Source organism: Bubalus kerabau, chromosome 6 (assembly GCF_029407905.1).
Source record: "Bubalus kerabau isolate K-KA32 ecotype Philippines breed swamp buffalo chromosome 6, PCC_UOA_SB_1v2, whole genome shotgun sequence".
Classification (NCBI taxonomy): domain Eukaryota; kingdom Metazoa; phylum Chordata; class Mammalia; order Artiodactyla; family Bovidae; genus Bubalus; species Bubalus kerabau.
In genome coordinates this window covers 118,906,466-118,922,785 of record NC_073629.1, presented here as the reverse complement: position 1 = coordinate 118,922,785, position 16,320 = coordinate 118,906,466, and the positions used below count along the sequence as shown (strand labels likewise).

At 57.5% G+C, this 16,320-nt stretch overlaps 1 protein-coding gene across 6 annotated transcripts in view; it reads left to right on the top strand.

The window, feature by feature from the left end:
* HDAC4 (histone deacetylase 4) overlaps positions 1-16,320 on the top strand; it is a 292,669-nt gene that overhangs the window by 226,251 nt on the left and 50,098 nt on the right. For all 6 annotated transcript variants that reach the window (XM_055586610.1, XM_055586609.1, XM_055586612.1 and 3 more), the window contains 5 exons: positions 1,470-1,582; positions 4,903-5,019; positions 5,114-5,312; positions 11,181-11,419; positions 15,813-16,070. In XM_055586610.1, the coding sequence (XP_055442585.1) occupies positions 1,470-1,582; positions 4,903-5,019; positions 5,114-5,312; positions 11,181-11,419; positions 15,813-16,070 (926 nt within the window). The remainder of the gene's footprint in view (positions 1-1,469; positions 1,583-4,902; positions 5,020-5,113; positions 5,313-11,180; positions 11,420-15,812; positions 16,071-16,320) is intronic.

Sequence of the window (16,320 nt, the reverse complement as noted above, 5' to 3'; positions counted from 1 at the left end):
ATTGGGTCTCCTTCTCCATAAGAGCTGGGCCTGCGGGAGTGGGCACTGCCATCCATCCTCATGGCACCCTCAGCCTCCTCACTGTTGCCCCGACTTCAGCTGGAACCAAGTCTCAGAGTCCTCTGGGCCCCACTGGCAGCTCTATGGGCTCGCGCTCCTGGGCCGGGCCTCAGTGTGGGCGGGGAGGGGGGTGCAGAGAAGATTTGCCCTGGAAGATGCCTGTTGAGCCTCTTTGGGGTCCAGCTTTGGGAGATGGACCAGGCTTCCCCTCTGCATGCCTGCAAGTCCAGGTCGGGGTAGAATGTTAAGTCATCAGAGGTCCCACGGTAAGTGCACTTGGGGCAGGCAGTGAAGTGAAAGTCGCTCAGTCATGTCCGACTCTTTGCGACCGCATGGACTATACAGTCCGTAGAATTATCCAGGCCAGAATACTGGAGTGGCTAGCCTTTCCCTTCTCCAGGGGATCTTCCCAACCCATGGAGTGAACCCAGGTCTCCCACATTGCGGGCAGATTCTTTACCAGCTGAGCCACGAGGGAAGCCCACGAACACTGGAGTGGTTAGCCTAGCCCTTCTCCAGAGGATCTTCCCGACCCATGAATTGAACCAGGGTCTCCTGCCTTTCAGGCAGATTCTTTACCAACTGAGCTATCAGGGAAGCAGGCACTCGGGAGGGAAAGGCAGACAGCTCAGGCTGGTTCCCTCTGAGAGGCTGTACCTGGAAGTGCCAGTGTTCAACACCATCGAGCCAGACGAGAACTCAGAAACGCAAGACACACCCTCGTGTCACCGTAGAGAGTCCGAGGGGCTTCCCATCGCGTGTTTGCACACGCAGGAGTAGTGGCTCCTTCGGCAGTGAGGGTGGGGGGACCGGGGTGGGACACGCTCCATCCTCAGCCCCGGCCACGGTGGGCGAGATGGGGCCACACAGGCCATCACAGCTGCTTGGAGACTGTCTGGGATGCGTTGTCAGATAACCTGGTCAGTCACCGAGGCCACCAGCTGAGCTTTTCCCAGGAAGTCTAAAAAACTCAAGGATTGGCTCAAAGCAGATGTTGACAGAGGAGGCTGTGTACATGGGCACAGCGTACTTGACCTTCCCCTGTTCACAGGCATTTGGCCTCTGTGCTTTCTCATCTCTTGTTGTTACAATATTAACGATTGTTCAGGGCTTGTTCTTCTGGTGTTTATGATCATTTACCAAGGAGGAGTAAAATTGACAGTATGTGTTCGGCTCAGAAGGTTCCAAGGGCGCGTCTGGGGTCACAGGTTTGTGAAGGTCTCGAGTGGACAGCACAGCCAGGAACAGGGAATTAGCTCCGTGGCCCCTGGGTGGGAACCGTGGTCCCGTCCTTTCCACAGTCGGCCAGCTCAGAACAGAGGGCCGCCACAGCGGGAGGCCAGCCCAGCTCACACCTCGGGGTCCTCGCTGGAACCTGGGTCAGGCTCACAAGTGTCTCTCCCTCCTAGACTCGGCGTGCAGCAGTGCCCCGGGCTCCGCGCCCAGCTCGCCCAACAACAGCTCCGGGAACGTGAGCACGGAGAACGGGATCGCGCCCGCCGTCCCCAGCATCCCGGCCGAGGTCAGTGCGCAGCGCGCTCGTCCGCAGGGCGGTGTCCAGCCGCCCCTCCGTCTTGACCATCGGAGCAGCGTCTCCGAGGCATCTCAGGAACTCTGAGCCTCAGACCACGGGGGGCGGTGCCCCTCACCTCTGCCGGTCAGACCCCAGCCATGCTGCAGGTTGAGAGGCGGCTCCTGGAGAACCCTCCCAGGGGCTGTTCCAGCCAGGCGGGGAGCCTCAGGGCTGGCGGAAGGCCACACCCTTGACCAGACCTGGGTCAGGGCGATGTTCCGGAACCTTCACTCCACGCTTTCATTTTCCTCCTTATTCACTTTGCTCCCCTGGCTCATGCCATAGGTGCCTGAAGCGCCTGCCTTGTGCCAGCCCTGTGGCCCCCGCACAGGGCCAGTTTCCACTCGACTGGGGTGGGCGGGTGCTGGCCGGAAGGGGAGCCAGCTGCACACCCCGCTTCCCGGGACTGAGCCGGCTGTGCCGTGTGCTTCCTGCTTGGATGGTGCTCCCGACTAGGAGGTTCTTGTGAGGTTTTTTTTTTCTAAGTTCCTTCCAACTTACAGGAGGCTGTCATTTGTCAAACACAGTAATTTGCTCTCTTCCTTAAATGTTTAGAAACGAGTCCTGCCCTCCAGAGGGCTGACAGGTTTTGGTTGGAGTACACAGGCCCACGTGTCCACTCCATTTTCAGTCTTTAGACACTTAAGATAAAAAGCAGATTTTTAGAAACTGAGTTGATTTTATGCTGCTGCCTCTTGCTTGTTAATCCCTCTTTATTCTTTTCCTTGTACATCTTTATTACCTGTGCATTTCAGCCTCCCTGTTTAAAGACTTGTTTAGATTAAGAGTTTTAGCAATCCTTCTCTGTGAGGCTGAGGTCATAGCTGAGATCTACCTGTTAACAGCCTTAGAACTCGCCTAGAAATTGCCTCCTGGAACGAGCTGTGCAGGCTGCATGTGGCTTGTCAGTCGTGCTCCCAGATCCTGGCTTTGTTTCAGTGGGTAGCCACTCACCTAATGGTTTCTACCGTAGAGATGCCTTATTTGAGTGAATGCCGGTTTAAGGTGCATGTTAATTTTTACAAATTGCATTTTCATGTAAATTAAGCTACTGGAAATTAATAGAAGGTGTCAAAGGATTTGCAAGAAACAAAGATTGCAGTTCACGTGTTTTATGTTAGATATTTACAGTAATCACAAGGCTAGCCCTTGAAAATGTGGTCACAGTTGGATGTCCTTCGTGGGTTTCAGTCTGGTTAGGCCTGGACAGTTCCCTCGGTGCCTCTGTAAGCTCAAGGCCAGGGCTGGCCACTCCTCCTCCTCCTCTGGTCCAGAGGCGGCGAGGGGTCCTCACGCAGGAGGTGGGCCACTGGCCCAGTTCTGCAGCCCCTTTCCCTGCTGGACCGAGGGACGCTCAGCATCGTCCTTACACGGGGGGAGCAGGGCTCCCCAACCCTGGACAGCCTCGCCCCAGGGAGGGAGCTTCATGCGATGCTGAAAGCCAGGTGGGATCTGGGGACGTCAGTGGGGGTGCTGCCCTGGCCCCGGCCTTCCTGGACAACTGAGGGGCATGCCATAGGGCAGGTGTAGACGGCCAGCACCGGAAACGCGGGCCAGTCAGCACATCAGACAGTTCCCAGAAGGCTGCTTGATTTCTAAAAGTAAAGTAGGTTTAGTTTGTTTGTTTTTTTTTAGAAAAAAGCCTTGGTTATAAAGAGGAAATGACAACTTTCAAGCACTCAGTGTTCGCTTGTTCTATTCCTGGACAATGATAATACAGTGGAATCATGCTTTCCTTGGCAAGCTCAGTCACTTTCTCTAAATCAGAGCTTGCTGATTTTTTTAAAACCAGAAAAAGGGCTACTTTTAAAGTCGCCCTTTAGTCATGACTGTAGCATTTACTATGTGAACAGAGTAAAGTGGCTGCGGCCTTCACTAGGAGAGACACACTAACCTCCGTCCCCAGGGGCCCTTCCTACAGTGCCCTCGGAGCACAGGTGTGTGTGAGTTTCCACCGACACCGTGCGTGTGACACCAGGAAGCCGCCCAGGGACCGCTGCCTGGCACGGGACTCCAGCACACTCGCCCTGGGGTGGTCATCGCTCCGTGCTCTCTGATGGACCGAGGGGCACTTACCGGCCGGGGCTGCAGCCCTGCCCTTGTTCACAGTAACTTTCAGCTCATATTCTTTCTAACCATGCCAGTGAAATCTTAAAGCAGGCAAAATGTTTCTCAGCCTTAATTATATGCTCCGTTGTGAGAAGAGCTAGGAAAAAACCGGTTCTAAGTCCATGATTAGTGCCATTCTCTAGGGGGGGATGGTGTGAATACGACAGTGTCCTTTCTGCCAGGAACCTTCATTCTAGAGGCAGAACATGAAATACGACAGTAATTCAAGCCCTCGGAGACTGGCACCTGAGCACACACGATAAATAAGCTTCCAATCATCAACAGAATTTTTCCGACCTGAGTGTCCCCGTGGAGGGCCGTGTCCTTGTGTGTGAACACGCCTCGTGGATTTACCCTCTGACTGGCTGCAGGGCCCTGTGCGCTGCTGTGGTCCAGTCCGTCTGCCTCCAGCTTCCTCTCCCGAGAGTATGTCCTGCGAGTGGAGTGCGGTTTAAGATCAAAGGCTAGGTCTGTTTTTAAGACTTTTGACATGGATGGCCAAAGCGTCCTGTAGAAGGAGCAGGCTGATTATGGCCCACCCAGCAGTATGGTTATGTTTCTCTGGGTCAAGATGCTGTTGTCATTCTAAAATATCTTTGCCAACTGCATAGGTTTTAAATGTTGTTTTTTTTTTAGATCACTGCTGATTTTTTTTTTCAAATGGGTTTCTTCTCCATCCTGGCTCTTCTTTGTCACTCTCACTCACTGTTGTTTGACTTGCATGCTTTTTATATGTGGCCTTTGTCTGTACTACGGTTGCCAACTTTGGCATCACTGATATCTGCCTTTTATGTGAAGGCATTTTTCTCTAATCAGCATCTCCCTCTCTGGTTCCTACCTCTCACGTAACCTTTGGAAGGACGTTCCCGGCCCTGAGACTACACGTTTAAGTGTATTATCCTGGGTTTATTCTGACAGTTTTACAGTGTTGTGTGGATTGAACAGGAGCAGACAAGAGAGGGGCGGGTCGTGAGTCAGAGTTGACGGCTTTGCGATGCCGTGTCTGCCTCCGAGCTGTCCTTGTTCATACATCTCCATCCCGGGGACCTCGGACTGGACCTCAGCCTGCCCTGGAGGGTTTTCTCTTGTCGCTTCCTGTGGCACAGGCCGCCCAGGCCTGGCCGTGCAGCCTGCGTGACGCCCATGTACTCTGTCTGCAGACCAGCCTGGCGCACAGACTCGTGGCACGAGAGGGCTCGGTGGGCCCGCTGCCCCTCTACACGTCACCATCCCTGCCCAACATCACCCTGGGGCTGCCCGCCACCGGCCCCTCCACGGTAAGTGGGCGCCCCCGGGGTCTGTGAGGCGGCGGTGCGGGGCAGCCCCCCCCAGGCCCCTGACCCGGGCACCCGGCTGTGTCTGTCTGTCCAGGGGGCGGCCGGCCAGCAGGAGGCCGAGAGACTGGCCCTGCCCGCCCTGCAGCAGCGCGTCTCCCTCTTCCCTGGCACCCACCTCGCCCCCTACCTGGGCGCGGCGCCCCTGGAGCGCGACGCGGGGGCAGCCCCGGGCTCCCTGCTGCAGCACGTGGTCCTCCTGGAGCAGCCGCCCACGCAGACGCCCCTCGTCACAGGTGAGCGGGCCGCGTCGGGCCGTCCTGGGCTCCCCAGGGGAGAGCGGGTGACCTGTCCCCCAGAACTCCTGCACCCAAGCCCTCCCACGCCAGGCTGTGGCTGGAGAGACCGAGTCCACTCACACAGCCAGGGGCGTGGAAGCCAGAGCGTCAGACACACCTTCTGGTTGATTTCCCAAGAGCAGGCTGCCAGCCCCCTGACGTGTCTGCCCTTTGGGTGCTCAGGGTGTGATGGAGCACAGAGCTGGCCCTGCTGGGCAGCAGATTCCTATCAGCAGTAACTTTTTTTTTTTAATGTGCCCATCTAATGGGTGGTTATGTTTAGAAAAAAAAATTAGGGCTTTCCTGGTGGCTCACATGGTAAAGATTCTGCCTGCAATGCAGGAGACCAGGTTTAATCCCTGGGTCGGGAAGATCCCCTGGAGGAGGGCATAGCAACCCACTCCAGAATTCTTGCCTGGAGAATCCCATGGACAGAGGAGCCTGGCAGGCTTCAGTCCATGGGGTCACAAAGAGTCAGACATCATTCAGTGACTCACACACACACACACACACAGATTTGCTATAAAATTTGCATAGCAACAGCAGTGTAAAGGTGTTACTTTCCAAGTGACAGAGTGCTCAGGGTTCACTGTGAAACGAGGGGGTCCTGCTGCAGAGCTGACCTCCCAGGTCCAGGCCATCCAGCTGGGTCTTCGGCTTCCTCCCCAGGTTTTAGGAGGGCCAACAGAGCCCCAGTGTCAATATCAGCAGGGGAGTCCTCCTCAGCTGTTGGTTGCCGTGCTGGTGACGTTTGGCTTTATCGTTCTCAGCATTCACCCTTGCTCTCTACCTTACTTCCCAGCCGGCCTGTCTGTCCTTCCCAGCATCATGTGGGCCCTTCCCTGCCCCGCTCCCTGTTCCCGGGCCTCCCTGGGGTCACCTTATACTCCTGTGGACACTCCAGGAAGCCCTCCCCAGGTCCAGAGCTGTGGCCATTCACATTGACACTGGAAGTTGTGGGTTTTTTCACTTTTCTTTTTTCTCTTTTTACTTTTTATTTTGTATTAGGGTATAGCCAATTAACAAACAATACTTCCCTGGTGGCTCAGACAGTAAAACGTCTGCCTGCAATGCGGGAGACTCAGATTTAATCCATGGGTCAGGGAGATTCCCCTGGAGAAGGGAATGGCAACCCACTCCAGTGTTCTTGCTTAGAAAAATCCCATGGACAGAGGAGCCTGGTGGGCTGCCGTCCATAGGGTCGCAGAGTCAGACTCGACTGAGCAACTAAGGCTTTCACTTTCATAGCCACTTTCATAGTGAAAATCTCACTTTCATTGTTAACAAACAATGCGGTGACAGTTTCAGGTGAGCAGTTGAGACCCAGCCACTCACACACACATATCCGTGCTCCCTCAAACCCGCCTCCCATCCAGGCCGCCACACCACACGGAGCAGGGTTCGTGTGCTGCACAACAGATCTGTTAGTTCCCCATTTTAAACCCAGCGGTGTGTATGCGTCCATCCCAAACTCCCCAACGACCCCTGCCGCCGTCCCTCCCCCGGACAGCGACAGTTAAAAGCGGAGGCCAGGTGTGGCTTCTCCATCCCACGTGTGACTTACCACGTTCTCACGTGGCCACTGGCTGAGGCATGGTAGGAACAGGGACCATTCCACCAGCATGGGGAGCGCAGTCAGACGGCTCTGGCCCAGCGCACAGCCCCCGACCCGCGCTGTGCTCAGGGTGCAGGCTTGCTCAGCACTGATGAGGCCCACGTCGCCTTCCGCACGCCCGGCCTCAGGGCCCTTCCTCCGTGTCAGGCCCAGCTCAGGGGCCTCCCGGGTGCTCAGCGTGGGCAGTTTCTCTGCACACCTCTGTCCCCCGGAGCACAGACACCGAGATACCTTGCACAGCCCCTCCCAGCACCCCCTCAGCGTCTGATGCCGGAAGGGTCACGGCAGATACCTCTGCGGTGGCACCTGGTGCCAGGCGGTGTCTGAGCCACATCAGGAAGAGTCGGGCTTGTGCTGCAGGCTGGCTTCTGGTAGGTTCTCTGAGGCTCCCAAGGCCCACAGACCTGCCTGCTTGCTGGTGGTCACTGTGGACAGATAGATGGTGTCAGAGCTAGGGCCACGTCATTCCACAAAGGCTGACCATGCGGGAGGAGCAGCCAGCCTGGGTCCATCAGGGAGCAGGCGTGCGGGTGTGAGTTCCACGTGGTGCCCACTCAGAGTGGCTCCCACAGCCTGGGTCCTCGCCGCTGCAGGAGGCTCCTGACAGCCGGTGATTCTGTGCTCCAGTCTTCTCCTGAAAAGAGCCCCAGACAGTCCCCAGGTTGAACTCTGAGCAGCTGGTCAAGGTGCTTTAAAGACTCCCCAGCTTTAAAGACTCTTTAAGATGGGCAGTGGGCGTGTAAGGGCTCAGGCCACAGGAATCACCTGTCTCACGTGGATTCCACGTGAGAATCCACATGGACTGAGCAGGATCCCCAGTGCCAAGGCTGGCGCTGCAGAACCAGGCCCAGAACACAGGGCGATTTGGCTTTTCAACTTCTCTTTTTCTTTAACCCCCATACCTGGTGGGGGCATCTGTGCGGCACCTTTGTTTGCAGATCCACTCACTGTTAGTGCAGGTGAAGGAAACCTTCAGCCCAGGTGTCCATGGAAGGGCTGGGTGCTCACCAGGAGCTCCCGTCCCGTTGTCCTCTTCACCTCCTGCTCCAGACAGGACCTCTGAGGACAGGCTGGCCTGCCCTGTCCCCGGGAGGAGCCGCTCGGCACCGGCCACCCTCAGGTCCCTTCACTGGGACTGGACGAGGGCAGCCGCAGGCCGCCAGGGCCTGCTGTCCAGCCAGCCTCTGCAGGCCAGCTGGTCACGGGGACAGAATTGGATCCTAACGTACTGGGCCCTCGTGCTTGAAAGTTTCACAGCACATTCCAAAAACCAACCAGTTTCCAGTTACCATCAAAAGCTCCTGTGAATGGTCTGAGGGGTCATCTTCCAGTTCTAAACCAGAAACTTCTGAACTCAAGTGTGGCCTGGGTCCACATTGGACCAGGTGTGGGGTCTTTCTCCTGGCAGGTCAAATGTCCAGTTTTAAGGAGTGCTGACCACGACGCTGTCCTCGAGTGCGGGGGCCCCGCAGCTTTACCCCCACCCCTGGAAGCACTAGAGCCCAATCTGGGGTGAAGGGGATGGAGGTGAGAGGGGAGCGGAGGGAGCGGAACCAGACCAGGGTCTAGCCTGAACAGCCGGGGCTCCGTGTAGACACGGGCTCCTCTGGTGTCCCCCGGAAGTCAGGCCTCTCACCGCCAGCTGCCCACACCCTGCAGGGACAGAGGCCTGTATCCTCAGGGTGGTGTCATCCTGGCCAAGGAGGGCTTCTGGGCCAGCATCAAGCGGCTGGAGCCCCAATCACAGGGAGGGGTCCCTGAAGCACCCACAGTCCCCGCCTTTCCAGCTCACTTGGGATCCTGGTTCCCTAACCTGGATCACAGCAGACACTGGATCTCTGGAATTAAGTGTTTCCTCCTCTAAAACTGAGAGACGCTTCCCTGTGGATATGATGCATGGCCAGCCCCGTGGCCTCAGCTCAGGGCTCTGCAGCCCCGCCACCTGTGACACCCTCATTCTTGGGGGCCCAGGAAGCTTTAAAAACAAGTGATGTCTTCTGAGAGGGCGCCTTTCTGTAACTAAGTGGACTTTTAATCCCATAAGTCCAGCATCCAGTGGCTGACATCCTTCTTCCCTCCATGAAACAATTTGCTTGCTGAGTCATTTAGGGCTTCCCTGGTCTATCAGCTGGTAAAGAATCCGCCTGCAAGGCAGGAGACCCTGGTTTGAGTCCTGGGTCAGGAAGATCCCCTGGAGAAGGGATAGGCTACCCACTCCAGTATTCTTGGGCTTCCCTGGTGGCTCAGGTGGTAAAGAATCCACCTGCAATGTGGGAAACCTGGGTTTGATCCCTGGATTGGGAAGATCCCCTGGAGAAGGGAAAGGCTACCCACTGCAGTATTCTGCCCTGGAGAATTCCATGGACTGTATAGACTCTGACTTTCACAGTCTCGTTCGACTCTATGCCACCTCATGGACTGTAGCCACCAGGCTCCTCTGTCCATGGGATTCTGCAGGCAAGAATACTGGAGTAGGTTGCCATGCCCTCCTCCAGGGGATCTTCGCAACTCAGGGATTGAAGCCACGTCTCTTATGTCTCCTGCATTGGCAGGAGGGTTCTTTACCACTAGTGCCACCTGGGAAGCTGGTGAAATGATTTAATGCCCTATAATACCCAGACCAAGTGAAAGAAAGTGAAAGTGAAGTTGCTCAGTTGTGTCTGACTCTTTGCGACCCCATGGTATGTAGCCCACCAGGCTCCTCCATCCATGGGATTCTCCAGCCAAGAATACTGGAGTGTGTTGCCATTTCCTTCTCCAGGGGATCTTCCCGACCCACGGATTGAACCTGGGTCTCCTGCGTTGCAGGCAGACTCTTTACTGTCTGAGCTACCAGACCAACAACTGCTGAATTCTGAAAGACCTTCTCTACGTGGATGCTGTGTTTCTGTTTGTTTTTAACTTTTCTATGGATAGAAAACCCAGGACAGAATTGGTTCTACCTTTCGAGTTATTCACTTTAGTTTGCTAGCCAAGCTGATAAGGTTTAAGATAACTTATCTTTCCAGAAAACTGTTTGGGTTGGATAAAAAGTGATGGTGGTTTAGGGAACTGTGACCGATTAACTTTTTGAAAAGGTAGCGAGGGACAATTTTGCTAGAGTTGAACCTTTTTTTCTATTTGTACACAAAGTAAAAATTTTAGTACAGAAATAACCTGCAGGAAGGGACTAGGAAAAGACTGATAGTCAGTACCCCCTGGAGGGGGCTTGGGTTTGACTAAACATGGCAACACAGCCCCTCCCAGGAGTCAGCACTGGGCAGCTGAGAGCTGGCGTGGTCTGTCCACCCGTGGTTTTTCCTGGTCAGACGCCCTGATCTGGGGTCACGGGCAGCCTGAGTGATGTTGTGTAGTTTCTCCAGCTCTGGTGCCAGGGGACAGATACTCAGGTGGCCTGGGAAGAGTCGATTACACCCTTCTGCCTATGGTACCAGGGAAAATGGTCAGTTAGTCAGTCAATTCAGTTGCTCGGTCATGTCCGACTCTTTGCGACCCCATGAATCGCAGCACGCCAGGCCTCCCTGTCCATCACCAACTCACTGTCTAAACCCACAATTTGTAAAAGAAAAAGTACTGCTGGTCGAAATGAATGTAGAAGGAGGATGTTCCACCTGCTGGTTCACATGAGGAGGTCGCATTCTGAAGCAAGATTCAACAACAGAGTCAAACCTACCCTCTTATGTCCACACAGATTCTTAATTTAAACACAGCCCAGACACGGTGCAGCTGAGCTGCCCTTCTCCTGGGCAGCAGGTGACAGCCTTTCCCAGAAATTTGCAGAGATTTTGACAACATGCATCAGAATTTTTTTCAAGTGTTGATGCCCTCTTTGTGTATAAAATCAACGTCTTGAGACCCTTAAAATGGTTTGGTTCATAAGGGCAGGTGTCTTCCTCACACCCGGGTTTCTGAGGCTGTCAGGGAGGCACCCACTTGCTGGTCTTCCAGAACATTCTGGAGCCACCAGACTTCTGGCCCCTTCCTCAGCCAGGCCCCTCTGAGGGCGTCTGTGCTGGGGCTGCCCACTTACGACCTGGACCTGAGTATGGGGGGACCAGATGACTGGCCGCTGCCCCTAAGTCCAGGCTTCGGGTGGTCAGCGTGGTGGAGCAGGCCTGGCGGGCTTCGGGGAGGCGGTGGCTGGCCTCCGTCACAGACTCACCAGGCCTCGCCCCTCCCTTCTGTTCCTCCCCTCCCCGTGCTCTCTCCAGACCGCTACCTTGCAGGCCTGGGCGCGCTGCCCCTGCACGCGCAGCCCCTGGTAGGGGCGGAGCGCGTGGCGCCCTCGGTGCACAAGCTGCGGCAGCACCGCCCGCTGGGCCGCACGCAGTCGGCGCCGCTGCCCCAGAGCGCGCAGGCGCTGCAGCACCTGGTCATCCAGCAGCAGCACCAGCAGTTCCTGGAGAAGCACAAGCAGCACTTCCAGCAGCCGCAGCTGCACCTCAACAAGGTGAGGCGCGGGGCAGGGCCCGGAGCCGTGGGGGCGGGGCCTGGAACACGTCGGGGCGGGGCTGGGGCTGCGGGCGGGGGCGGGGACACACGGGCAGTGAGCAGCTTGTCGCATTGGTGGCATGGAGGAGGCAGGAGTGCGGTGGGCTATGTTCCCGAAGCGTCTGTGCCGCTGGGTGGCTTATTCTCCTTGCCCCTCAGGGGTCTCTGGGGTTTCTTAAGGGGATTTATCCTCTTAAGCAAACTCTCAGCAGAGAGTCCCCAGCAGAGAGTGCCCAGCAGAGGCACGGGGCCCCCGAAACACAGGTTCCAGGCCCCTGGACACTGGCGCTCTGCCTGCCCATTGCAGCAACCTCGGCCAAAGGGCTCCTGCCCAGAGGTCTGCGTCCCTCCATCCAACATCTGGATGGTCACTCCCGGCCTACTTTCAGCAGCAAGCGGCACTGAGGTCAGTGTGGCCCTCCTTGCTGGTTACTGAAGCAAGAGCAGCAGTTTCAAATAACTGGTTCCAAATGCTGACATTGGAAGCAAAGCCCTTTTCTGATAGAGAATGAGAGGAACTACTCTGGAAAGCCGTCCAGCGGTTCCTCCAAAGGTTAAACACAGAGCCATCACGTTGCCCGGCGGCTTCTGTCCTGGGAGAACTGGGGGCCCTGAGCAAACAGCAAGCTGCCCCAGGCCAGGGCCTACTGCCCGCCCAAGCGCTTGGACACAGGCTCAGCACCCCTGCCCCAGAGCCCCTCTGGCTGGCGGGCTCCCCTACCAGAGGGCACAGGGCGGGGTCAGGGGTGGGTGGGGCGGCTGAACGAAGCCCCGCGGGGCAAGAAAGGCACCTTTAAGGTGGGCAAGATGGATGCCAAAGTGTCAAAGGCACTCTGTGTCACCTTTCTGATGCCGACTGTCTTCTTAATTGTGTTATGTCGTTCTCTGAGTGATAGGGTAGGAGACTAGAAAGACAGGAACACCTGTTCACGTGTGCTGTGTTCTCCAACAGAGAGACAGACGCTGTCTGATCTCTCTGGATTTCACTGCGTGATTGGTTTGCTGCCACCAGCGACAGTTGATTGAAGTGTTTATACACTGATCTCCCGGAGGGTGCAGGGAGCTGACAGCCGTACCCAGCAGTGCCAGCACCCACATTTCTGCCCTCTGTCTTCGTGCCCATGGCCTGAAGGCTCCTGAGCCAAGGCCCGCAGCCCTGGCTGGAGAGCACCGGGGTCTCAGCCATTCCTCGCGTGTGTTAACTGCTCCTCAGCTCAATAGTGAACATGAATGCTGGGTCCCATTTGTTTGGGCATCTAATGGTGAGCGTGTCCAGTCATCTTGAACGCTGGCCTGCTCACCAGTTTGGTTTGGGCCCTGAACTCCAGTCTGGCTTTTAGAAGCTTGTTGTTCCAAACAGGCAGTTACCTCCATTCTCGTTTAGTTGGCGAGAGGGTGCTCCTGAGGTCCAGAAGGCCTTGGGGAGACAGAGCGGGTCTTCGTGTGCCGTATGCTGCTGGGTCACCGCGGTCATTCCCAAGGTCATGCGTGCCCACTCAGAGCTGACCTCCTGGCAGAGCCTGGGGCAGCCCCGGCTCCTCCAGGATAAGACACGGCTTCTCCAAGTCCCCTGAGGGGGCCCCGCCCGCCCCCTCTCTGTCCCCTGGGTGAGCCTCTCCTGCTCCCTCTGTCCGCATGCCCTCCCAGGCTCTCAGCCACCCCGGCTCCACAAGCCTAGCCTGGAGCATCCATGCTTCCCACCTCCGTTTCCCGTCTGCCTGCTTCTTCCTAACCATCACCTCCAGCTCTGGCCCATCGCCAGACCCCTTGCTCGGATCCCCCTTCCCTGGACAGCCCCTTGCAGGTCGCCCAGAGTTTGGGTCACAGCCTCTCTGCGGCAGACCCAGGTCCCATGCACCTCCCGCCCCGACCTTTCTCCATGCAGCTGTCCTGAGGCGCCTGGCCTGGAATCCCCAGGGTCCCCCTGTGCGCCTGGACCAGCCCCTCTGCTGACCTTCCGCCCCCTCCCCGCTGAGCCCCCAAAGGGTCATTTCTCTGCGTGCAGTCCCCTGACCCCACCCGTTCTCAGCCTGACTCTGGGGGATCTTCCCACAGCAGAGAGGAGCTTGCCTTCCGCTCTGAGACAGCACCTGCCTCCCAGACCGTCATCTGGAGGCTTAAGTTTGTGGTGCTGGGGACTCCCGTCCCCATGTCCCTCCCGCTGTCCATGCCCCGTCCCCGTGTCCTCTTCTCTGACCCCCACCCAGTGCCCACAGCCTCTTCTCTCACAGCCTCACCCTGGAGCACATCACAGGGGCTTTGCCTTCTCCCACTCTCCCGTGTCCTTGTTCCCTCCCCATTGCTCTGCTGTGACGTCTACTCACCAGTCTGTCCCCCAGCCACCTTCCCAGGCCCTGCGCTCCCCAAACCTCCCATCAACCCTCCCCATCAACCCCAGCCTGCTACCTGTTGGGCTCTGCACCAGACGCTGAGGGATGACAGAAACTCGAGCGCTTTGACCCCGTGGATCGTAAAGCTGAGGCTCCTGATGCCACCTGCTGAGGTTTCCAGGCCCCTGTGGACCTGGGGGGCCCGGGAGAGGCCCGGCGCCCTCTGCTGGTGGAGATGGGTCCTCCTGCCCCCAGCCCGATCAGGGAGTGGTGGTCTCACCCTCAGTGGACTCTGTCCAGGCACAAAGCTCATAGTGGGGCTTCACTGGCTCCAGGTATGTGGGAAGCAGATGAGATGGACAGATCCCCAAATCTTCAAAGACAGATGTTCAGAACACTTTTTTGGATGAACCACTGTGAGAAGTCAGTCAAATCACCAGGTGTAAGGTTGGAGGATTGTTCACTCGAAACGGTTCGGAGCCTGTCTGCCCGCTGTCCGCCCCACGGCTTTGTCCCCACTCACACCCCTCACCTTCCGCTGGGCACAGACCTGCTCCCAGAGCGGCGTCCTCCGTGTTCCGGCTAGATTGGAACTTCCTCAGGAGATGGTGCCTTGGGGCGGATGTAGAGGGGCCGGGGCATGCCTTTCACAGAGTGCTTGCTTTGCAGAGCTTAGCACAGCAGCTTAGGGGACAGTCACTAGAACAAGCCCCTAGCCCAGTGAAAACTGCTCACTCGGCAGAGCAAGCCAGCTGCCTCGGAGGGTGTCAGTGGGTCCGTCCTCCTCTAGGGCCTGGCCCTGGGGCCCACGGTACAGCTGACCCCAGCCGGCTACCGCAAATGCAGCCCAGCCCTAGCACAGGCGTCCCCAGTCCTCCCCTCAGGGGCCAGGCTGCGCTCGTCCAGGCGTGGGTCAGGAAGCAGGTGGCTCCATAAGGACTTTTTAAAACACAAGTGCTCAGGTCTAAAACTTGAGGCTTCTTGGAAGCCCTTGCTTTCCTTCTAGAAGCAGTCAGGACATGGGGAAGGATCCATCCTTCCTGCCAGGGCGGGGCTCTTGCGCGTGGAAGTTCAGCAGGGAGGGGGCATGGTGTGCCAGCTGCGGGCTCAGGGCCAGTGGCACGGGTGAGCGGACTCAGAGGCCGCCTGTCCCCGTGGTGCCTGGGTGTGAGCTGCTGGGGTGGCGGGCGGGGTGACTGAGAAGGAAGGAGGGTGCACCACCCCCCGGCCCCACTTCACACCCAGGTACGGACATGGGTCAACACCTTGCGATTGTGGTGAGTGACCGCATTGCGATTCACTGGGCCTGGCACACAGGCACGTGACAGCAGGTACCACGCTGCTGCCGCTGCTGCTAAGTCGCTTCAGTCGTGTCAGCCTGTGCGACCCCATAGACGGCAGCCCACCGGGCTCCCCCGTCCCTGGGATTCTCCAGGCAAGAACACTGGAGTGGGTTGCCATTTCCTTCTCCAGTGCGTGAAAGTGAAAGTAAAGTCGCTCAGTCGTGTCTGACTCCTAGCGACCCCATGGACTGCAGCCTACCAGGCTCGTCTGTCCATGGGAGTTTCCAGGCAAGAGTACTGGAGTGGGGTGCCATCGCCTTCTCCAAGGTACCACACTAGGCTGTGTTTTATCTCAGCACCACGGACAGCACCGGCGTGTGTGTGTGTGTGTGTGTGTGTGTGTGTGTGTGTGTGTGTGTGTGTGTGTGTGTCCCCTGCCTCAGCCAAGAGTGACAACATCCTCGGAGGGTCAGCCCCATTGTTCCTGAGACGGGGGCTCTGTGTGTGTCTGTGTCTGTGTGTGTCTGTATGTGTGTGTGTCCTGCCTCAGCCCAGGGTGACAGCGTCCGCGGATGGTCAGACCCTCTGATCCTGAGACGTGGGCTCTGTGTGTGTCCTCCCTCAGCCCAGGTCAGCCCCACTGATCCCGAGACATAGGCTCTGTGACCACGCCCTTCCTGTCCCAGCACCTCCCTCACGCCCGTCCCGCCACGCTCCACCCGGTACCCCTGTGTTACAGATGATCCCCAAACCCAGCGAGCCGGCCCGGCAGCCCGAGAGCCACCCCGAGGAGACAGAGGAGGAGCTGCGGGAGCACCAGGCGCTCCTGGAGGAGCCCTTCCTGGACCGGCTCCCGGGGCAGAAGGAGGCCCACGCGCTGGCCGGGGTGCAGGTGAAGCAGGAGCCCATCGAGAGTGATGACGAGGAGACGGAGCCCCCGCGGGAGGCGGAGCCCGGCCAGCGGCCTCCCACGGAGCAGGAGCTGCTCTTCAGACAGGTGCCCACAGAGCAGGGGGCCAGGCAGCAGGGTGTGAGCAGGGCCCCTAGAGCAAGTCCAACGGTGTCGTTCTCCAAACCTGCGGGTCCAGGCCCCTAGCTTTCCCTGTTGATACAGGAGGCAGATGTGATGTGAGCCTTGCTTTGCAGGCATCACCCTCAGAGACACTGGCCTTCTGTCCGCTGTGTGTATTTATGCGGCTGCTTCTCAGCTGAACAAGCCCCAGACTCCCTAGGGATGGTTCCCCTTC